The 9,117-nt window shown below is 39.3% G+C and overlaps 2 protein-coding genes across 2 annotated transcripts; both read right to left on the bottom strand.

The window, feature by feature from the left end:
- Nucleotides 1–300: 300 nt before the first annotated feature.
- On the bottom strand, nt 301–1,186 carry LOC113937690 (mitoguardin 1-like). The gene has a single exon (XM_035728897.1). The coding sequence runs from the start codon at nt 1,158–1,160 to the stop codon at nt 333–335; it is 828 nt and encodes a 275-aa protein (XP_035584790.1). The 5' UTR covers nt 1,161–1,186; the 3' UTR covers nt 301–332.
- Nucleotides 1,141–2,158, bottom strand: LOC113937688 (mitoguardin 1-like). The gene has a single exon (XM_035728896.1). It carries the CDS (start codon nt 2,133–2,135, stop codon nt 1,212–1,214), a length of 924 nt encoding a protein of 307 aa, XP_035584789.1. The 5' UTR covers nt 2,136–2,158; the 3' UTR covers nt 1,141–1,211.
- Nucleotides 2,159–9,117: the final 6,959 nt, after the last annotated feature.

Genomic DNA, 9,117 nt, shown 5'->3' with positions numbered 1-9,117 from the left:
CATCTTATCTGATGAAACAAATCCCCCAGAGTTATCTTATGTAGTAGCAGCATTATTAAATAGTGCAATTCTTCAAAATAGATTTCAAATAATATCGTCCTCAAATAAAAAAGTAATTAAAAGTTTACTTACAGCTTTGTTTATAAAACCACAGCTTAAAACAGTTAGCCCCCCCACAAGAAAATTAATATAAACAATACCTGTCTTGCCTACACAATGATGGGAATGTGTGCATGCATACACACGTGTGTGAATCATTCAAGGCCAATGGTACTTCAACAAGAAGCTGAACTATCTCAGAGCACACTCCAATTGTATGGTTTTTATGGTACTTATTGTACTTTGGCTTCCAACAGGCCACTGGACATAACATGACCATGACTACTTAGACAGCTACTTGTATGCCTCAGTGCATCAGCTCCAAGATAGGCCATTAACAGTTCGGTGCGGCGAGTAAGTAACTGCATGAGGTCTTCAGCCAAAGTCTCTATACTGGAATAGCGCACCTTCTCGAAGTCAAAAATGTCTTTGAGAAAGAAAAGAACTTGATTCTTAAAGAAGCAACATAAATCATAGAGAGAATTTCGAGGACCCAAAAAGCCCCAGGCGAGGACAGGGCTGATCTGCTCACAAATGGCATAAAAATGGGCAAAAAATCCATCTGGGATCTTCATCTGTTGCCTTTTCTGTTTCAGCACTGACCAACAACTTGAAGCCACAGCAGTTTCTTTGAAGGAGGAGTTTAGCCAGCGGTTATTTACTACATTCTGTATGGATGTGGGTGGGTTTTCTAAATCTTCAAAGGAATCCATTAATATAAAATCCAGAACAACATCATAAAAATTTAGATTTTTCACTCCTCTAGCAGCAAGTTCCATTTCAGTACTATCCCAGTGATCAGTTTGCTCTAAAAAATAGATCATTTCATCAAAAACATCTTCAAACTTCTTTGGATTCTTTCGTGCTTTCACAATTAATGCTGATAAAATTTTCCTTCCACTCTCAGCAAGGAATATCCTGTTGGCTGTTTCTGAAAGTATTACCTGAAAAGCCTGTCGAATACAGTGAAGTTTGGCAAGAAAATCACTGTCTCCTAGGCACTCCAACATTTCAGTTCTAAGCACTCTTGAGTAAATTTTCCCTTCTTCAACTAAATGCATGGCTTCTTCATAAAAAGGGCAGTGGCAGAGAGACTCTAGACTGTAAGCATGTCATCCTTCTCTGTGTTCTGCAAGCTCTGTTGCTGAAGCAAAGGAATCAGTTGATGCAACACTCAAGGAGTCTCGCAGGCCAAATTCATCCATACTCCCCTTCATGGTGGTATCTGTATTTTTATCGATATCATTAACAAGGGAATTAGAATCAGATGCTCCCAGGGTAGCTTCAAACTCCTCTTGGAGACGATATGCTCTTTGCAGCAGAGCTTCAAGTTTATGGATAAATTCAGTACTAATAATATCATCTACACTTTCTTCGGCAATGGCATCTCCTGCACCCAATTTAATGGAACTACAGGCTTCATCCTCAGCCTGTCTATTTCGAAAGGTGAGAGCCTGCTCCCATCGACGCAATGCCTCTTCAAACAACTCCATACCCATCAAGTATAAGTTCTCAGGAGTGGTCACAGGAATATTAACAAGTTTAATATCATCTTCATCTGCTTTGTCCCAGGAGTTAGAATTGCCGCAAGCACAGCTATGACAAGAATTGACACTCTGGACGGAGGCTAAACTCTGTGCAGAACCTGAGTATTTACTGAAAAGTCCTCCATTAGCATAGTTACAAGACTGAGATCCTTTGTCTTTGGCAGAACTTAAAGATAATGTCAAATTCTGTCTACTACTGGAACAACTTGAACCTTTGTCTGATGCTGCTCTTTTAGTGTATTCAAGTACAAGGTGCTCTGGTTCCCATGGTAGTATTTTTCCTTTCTTCTTTCCACGTCTTCTTTTAAAGTGATGGGCCAGAAAAATTACAGATACAGCACTCACTGCAGTTACCACAAACAACTTTTTTGCTACTGGTGAAAATTTTATCTGGGAGAGAGAATAGTACCAAGACAGAGGAAGATCAAACACTCTTAGTACTGCTGTCTTCAAGGAAAACTGTGATTCGCTTACTGTTTCTTCTGACATGACTCCTCTTCTAATCTGGTGCTCCAGGCCAGGTGCGGCTGGCCCAACAACAAAAGCAATTCTTAATGGGTGCACAAACACAGCGACTGTGCCCCCAAGAGTCAGCACAGAAGGAACAGACAAAATCGTCCATCTCCCAGTCTTTCCCTGAAAGAGGTTTATCTGCATACTTTAAAAGCTGCTCTTTATTTACAATAACCAAGACATGGAAGCAACCTAAGTGTCCATCTATGGATGAATGAATAAAGAAAATGTGAGATAGATTTATATAACCTATCTACATCTATATATAAGATAATCTACATATCATTACTCAGCCATAAAAAAGAAGAAAATCTTGCCGTTTGCAACAACCTTGATGGAACTTGCTTAGTGAAATAAGTCAAAGACAAAATACCTTGTCTCACTTGTATGTGGAATCTTAAAAAAAAAAAAGAAGTAAAAAAACCAAACTCACAGATACAGAGAACAGATTGGTGCTTATAACATACAACATGATGACTATAGTTAGTAATACTGTATTTGTATATTTGAAAGTTGCTAAGAGAGTAGATCTTAAAAGTTCTCATCCAAGAAAAAAAATTGTAACTATGTGTGGTGATAGATGTTAACTAAACTTATTGTGGTGATCATTTGACAATATAAACATACATCAAATCATTATGTTGTATGCCTGAAACTAGTAGAATGTTTTATGTCAATCGTATCTCAACTTAAAAAAAAAAAAAAAAAAAGCTGCTGCCTGAGGGCCAGGTTTCTAATTTAGCATGCATCTGGGGGCTGGCTGCAATCTTCCCCATAGACTAAAGAAGCTGGTAAACACTCCTGCTTTCTCCCTCCAGCCTGTTCCAATAATAAGACCAAGTCCAGTATCTCCCTGGGAGGATGTTGTACACACATCTGGCACCCCAGCTTTTGCAGTTGCCAACTCAGGGATGGGCCTGTAGGTCACCTGGCCGTAAGAGCCAAAGGGCTTGCATTCACAAGTCCCACAGTACTGTAGCAAACAAAGAAGCAGTTCCTAGCAAGTGCAGGAGAACCCCTTGCGCTATACACCTGGCCTCAGCACAGAGGTATCAAGCAAAGATGCCCATCTCCCAGTTTCTCCCTAGGAGGTTAATTACATACTACCCAGTGGCTTCTGGAGACTCCAACTTCTAATCTAATAGGTACTGCCTGCAATCTTCCCCTTTGGGACACTGATGGGTCTTGGCACACTATTGGGAGCCACCAAGAGCAAACAAGGAGACTTGGACAAGCAGAGAGGTTTGAGAGACAACTAGGAGCTCAAGCCAGCCTGATCAACAAGGTTCACGTCCCACATGAGATCACACTGTCAAGAGTGGGAAAGGGGCTGCTCTATCTTATGCACAGAAACCACACAGAAAGTCAAGGACTAAAGTACAGGAACATGTTTCAAACAAAAGGACAAGGTAAAACTCCAGAAGCAAACTTTAATGAAATGGAAATGAGTGATTTACCTAATAGAGAGTTCAAAATAATGGTCATAAAAATGCTCACCAAGGTCAGGAGAGCATTGTGTGAACAAAGTGAAAATTTCAACACCATTTCCTGGATGCTTGTGGACACTTATTCGGGCATTCCAATCTATGGACAAGCCTAGAAGTGAGCAGGAGTTATTACCTCATTGTGCATTGACCAATGGCAATAGAAGTTGCTTGATAAATATTCCCCTTTTTCATCCCTGGAGTGAATAATTCTAAGGTGAATTATAAATATTTCTTCAGATCTTCCAAGTGGAGAGAGCCCTAGCTACCTGTAGTGGTGAAAGTTTGATAACACACTGTTGGATTATTTTTCCTTTCTTCCTTATCCTTTACTTCTATCCTGGGGATCATTTCCCCAAATAAACTATTGACATATAAGATCTTGTCTTAGACTTGACATATTGGGGACATCTAGACTAAGACAATTTCTACTTATGAGACACTTAATCTGTTTTGTTTTGTTTTGTTTTTTTTAAGAATTTCAGACGTTAATTTGGCTACTTATTCTATCTGTTCATAAAACCAGTCTGGGTACAGAGTCAAGATTCACAGAGACACTGTTAGTAAGAACTCTGCCTTGTCCTCTTCCCTGAGCTATGTTCCATTATAAGAATTATCTTTATAATATCAATGCATCTGTGAGCAATGGAGCACTTTTTCTTGGCAGAATCTGAAAGCACATGACACAATCTCCCTTAGAAATACTTGTAACACAGGGAGGAAGAGTCAAGAAATAAAGCTGATTTGAGGTTGAAAAGAATGTGGTCTTGTCAGGGAGCCAAATTCTCCCCAATTTTTTTTTTAAAGATTTTATTTATTTATTTGAGAGAGAGAATGAGAGATAGAGAGCATGAGAGGGAAGAGGGTCAGAGGGAGAAGCAGGCTCCCTGCTGAGCAGGGAGTCCGATGTGGGACTCGATCCTGGGACTCCAGGATCATGACCTGAGCCGAAGGCAGTCGCTTAACCAACTGAGCCACCCAGGCACCCTCTCCCCAATTTTTAAAAGCAAAAGATCTATTTGTTTGTCTTAAAAATCTCATATCATAAGCCCTGAGTAATTTATGCAATTATAATATTCTACATCCTAAATGAGATTCCACAGCCCCTCATCCAAGAGAAATAAGCCTTGGAATAATTTTACTCTGAAGTCCCTAAATAACATAAAATTCAATTCACAGAATCACATTATTACTAGGAGAACCGATAATTTTTTCAACAAATGAGTTTAACAAAAAGATTTAATTTAATCTCCACGTTTATGAGGGTAATTCTTGCTTGTTTCCTACAACTATTATCATACTTATTTAAGGTTAACTGCATGAATAATATCATCTAAGCTGCTTCTAATGATTGATCTATGTAATAAAAAAAAATTCCCGTATACACCATTCCTTGGAAGAAATTAAAGAACTTTGCCAGCATTAGTCAACATCCCACAGTTTGCACCATGAAATGCTCAGAGCAGTCAGCTCTGGATCCCCACGAGAACGCACAGTTTGTACAAATCCCCCAATCTCTACAGTAGGCATGATTTCTCACTGGGACCTTCTCACCTCCCCTTGCCCTTCCTGAAGGTCCTCCCATCACCCAAGGTGCTCTTGGGTGCTTCCTGGCTTTTCTGGTCTCTCTACTTCACCTCTCTTCTCTTCACCAACTCCTCTTCCTCTACCTTCTCCCCTGCTCTCCACCCCACCCTTTAGCAGTACTTATTTGTGAGGCATACTGTCCCTTATCAAGTGCTATTGGGTGGGAGGGTGTGTAAACAAAGGCACCAATTTCCTCCTTCCAACAGAGAATTACTAAGGAGAATAACCATGATTCCAAAGGTCAGCATTTTTGAAGGAGACACTGTTCTTTGGCAAAAAAACAGTGTCAGAATTTTCTGTCAAGTCTTCTGTTTAAGACTACTGTGTCTAAGTCTGTGGTGTAACCAGTGCAAAATGCCCTTACATTTTTTTGTTGGTCTACTTCTTGCTTAAGAAGCCGGGAGAGTGCATGAGGGCCTCAGGGAAACTGCAAAGCATGAGGTTACAGATAGCAGAGCTGACATTTTCCATCATTTACTTCTTGACATCACAGCCTGTGGCTGTGGAAGAAAAGTGGCTGCAATTTGCTTGTTCGTTCTGTCTCTCTCTCTCTAAAACTCTTTCTCTCTTTCTTTCTCTCCCCCACTTTGGTAAACACCAAATCAAATACTCCCAGAGCAGAAATAAGAAAGCAAGATGCATGCCTCAAATATTGGGAAGACAAACCTATTTAACTTATTTGACTTGATAACTGTCTGACAGCACAAAGAGCAAACAATAATTTTTCATCCTGATAGATATAAAGTCTTGACATTTTGGGACTGAATTGAGTTTCTGTTGCCTTTAGTAAAAATTTCCGGCTCATGGGGATGAGCAGGAAAATGGTCAGTGGCTTGGCAATCTCCAATTCACTTTTATTACTGTAAAAATATGTGATCTGATTTTTTTTATTTAAAAAAATTCTTTCAGAAAACCACCTGCTTGTTTTTCATTCATCTTGGAATCAAAACATGTGTGGTATAAAAAATGTTCTCAAAAACTTTTTTTTTTTTTACTCACCCTCACATGTTACAGCTAGGAAGACAGAGGTCCAGAAAATCCAGAGATCCAGCTCACCCAAGCTCACAGGGCCAGAGGTGGGCCCTCGTGAGAACACATAGTTTGTACAGGTCTCTGTGAGCGAAATGACATTGGCAGCATGAAGACAGGCTGCCTTTTTTTCTTGGTAAGAAATCTTAGCAGAAGCATTGGGTACATTTCAATAGCTGTTCATCCATTGGTGAAAGTCCTTGACATTTGCATGTCCTCCTTTTACCCTTATCTTTAAACCATCTCCACGCCCCTATAAAATCTCTTACTTGAGTCTTTTATTGGGACGTTGGAACAGTGAGAATTGGCTTTTAGATTGAGATGTGCCCTCTGTGGCCCCATTCATTTCTTCATATGAGAAAACTATAAAGAATTATATATATTGGGAGCTACACCAGGATGTGCAGACAGAGACTTGGTTAAAAAAAAAAAAATCATCATTGCTCTTAAGGGTTTTGTGGGCTAGTGGGGATTATCTACATGTGAATAAATAATTTTAATTCGGTGTGGTAAATGCTGTAAAAAAGATATTTACTGGTGCTGTGGGAATCCCAACTTTCTCCCCAGTGGGACTTCTCTACTGCTCCCTTCCTAAGGAGTTGTCATTCCTATGACTTAGAACTCTATTCAAAGTCACTGAGCAAAAGCCAGCCAGATTAACTTCTAAGAACATAGGGTTTTTTAAGGGCTAGAGGACTTGCTAATTTCAACTGGATAATCTTTAAAATCCTCTCTTTCTGGGGAGCAGGGTGGGAAGGATAAAGACTTTTTTGAAAAAAAAAATGCCCTTTCAAGATATATTAATAGAATGCTTTGGTTTTGTGAGTCCAGGCTCTAGGTCCTATTCCTGCCTCCCTGATGCAGTATGTGAAAACTGCCTAGTTTCTTTTTCTCCCTTTGGTTTAAATTGTTCCACACTTTCAAGAAACATCTTATATTAACAACTGAAAAACATAGAAAAATATAAAATAATCAAAACTGAAAAATGGTGGAACCAAAATAATAACCCAATCTCACTTTCGAAAAAACACTAAATAAAGTAGCAGCAATTTAAGTCCAGGTAAGTTTAAATGATTACCTACCTCCATCTAGTATATTTTACTTCAATTATGCAGGTACTTTACTATTATAATATCTTGAAACATAAAGTATGATGCAAATAAGTCTAATATGGAAATGTGTTTGAAAATTTTAACATGCTGAAAAGCATATATCTTTTGGTGTACATTTTTGAGGGGAAAACATGTTAGAAAACTAGGAATAAATATGTAATTCTTCAACATAATTTCTAAAAAAAAAATCTATCTTAGTGGTTACACATTAAAGGCATATCTATTGAAATCAGTACCAAGAAAATTATATACATCATCGCCATTCCTAAGAAAGCTTTTGTAGGAGTTATGACTAATTCAATGAGACATACAAAAACAAAGGTATAAGTGCTTTTCCTTTGTAGCATTCTCTACATTTGTAACTAAATAATACATTATATAGTCACTCGTTATCTCCCCTGCTAAAATATAGGCTCCATAAGAACAGGAACTAGATCTGTATTATTTATGGAGATATCCTCAGTGCTGAGAAAAATACCTTTAGCAAGAAAATTTTACATACATATTTACTGGATGAATGAAGCAGAACTTCAGAGTATAACTAGGCTAGAGGTTAGCAAATCTTTTCCTCAAAAAGCAACTATAAAACTGAACCAAAAAAATGACAAAAACAACTATTCCCATGCTCTGGAAATTTACAAAAGGTGTGTACCATAATTGAAGAAGCATTTATGTTTGAAAAGCTGCAGGGTTTTTAAGACTAGTGGGAGCCTATGGTGTTCATTACTGGCACTGCTCCCATCCTCCCCCCAGCGTGGTTGACATGGATGCTATGACAAGCTGTGACAACCAGCAGTTTTGCTGCTGTGGCATACTGACACACTTGTTTTTAAGAGATGGGCTGTGCCCCAGCAATATTATCTGAGGAAATGACAGTCTCAGGTGGACCAGTGGAGAGGCTAGTGCCTCTGCTAGCCTGAGGTTGTGCTTGGGTCAAGCATATTAGCTGAGACCACAAGCATCCATGTTCGGACCAGAGAGGGCCAAGCCCTCCACATCCTCCTGACCAGCACTGAGACCACACCTGCACAGAAGAGATGCAAAAGAGGCCAGGAGAAAAAAAAAAATCGGGAGAAGATTTTAAAACAGCTTGAATGTTGAATGTGGTGCCCTCCCCATACAGAGATCCATCAGCAGAGAACAGAACCTCACTGGCTCAAGAGATTGGAGTACAGCCTCTGTCCAATCACTGCTGACCACTAAGCTACACAAAAATAGGGATGACCCCTAGCAAGTCAGGCTTAAAAATAAAAGCAACTATAATAATAATTTTTTAAAGGAGAAGACATACACAGTCATCGAGGAGATTAATTTCATAGATCTAGCCCAGGCAAGTTACCAAACAAAGCAACAAAAACAAATATCAGGAGAGAAAAATCATGACCCAGAGCTGCTACAATATATTATAAAATGTCTTACAGTATTACAATACAATGTATTATAAAATGTCTAGTTTTCAATAAAAAATTATGAGATTTACAAAGAAAAGGAAAGTATAACCCATATTCAGGGGTGGGTGCTAGGAGGGGAGAGCCGCCAATAGAAACTGCCTCTGAGTGTCTGAGTTGCATTCTCTGCCCTCCTGCTTTTCTCTGACTGACCCCTGCAAACCCAGGCTTTCTTGCTAACTGGCTCCAGTCAGGTCCAGCCAGGGGTTGGCACCTGTAGGAGATAGGCAGGCAGGAGAGGAGAAGCTTCTCATCTCCTCTACTTTGGGCTGTGTGTCTGGCTACATCACTTACAATG

Source organism: Zalophus californianus, chromosome 8 (assembly GCF_009762305.2).
Source record: "Zalophus californianus isolate mZalCal1 chromosome 8, mZalCal1.pri.v2, whole genome shotgun sequence".
Taxonomy (NCBI): Eukaryota; Metazoa; Chordata; class Mammalia; order Carnivora; family Otariidae; genus Zalophus; species Zalophus californianus.
This window is presented reverse-complemented; position numbering and strand designations above follow the sequence as displayed.

Bases quoted from the DNA above. Each gene is read 5' to 3' on its own strand.
- LOC113937690 (XM_035728897.1), bottom strand. From the start codon at position 1,160: ATGCATTTAGTTGAAGAAGGGAAAATTTACTCAAGAGTGCTTAGAACT.
- LOC113937688 (XM_035728896.1), bottom strand. From the start codon at position 2,135: ATGTCAGAAGAAACAGTAAGCGAATCACAGTTTTCCTTGAAGACAGCA.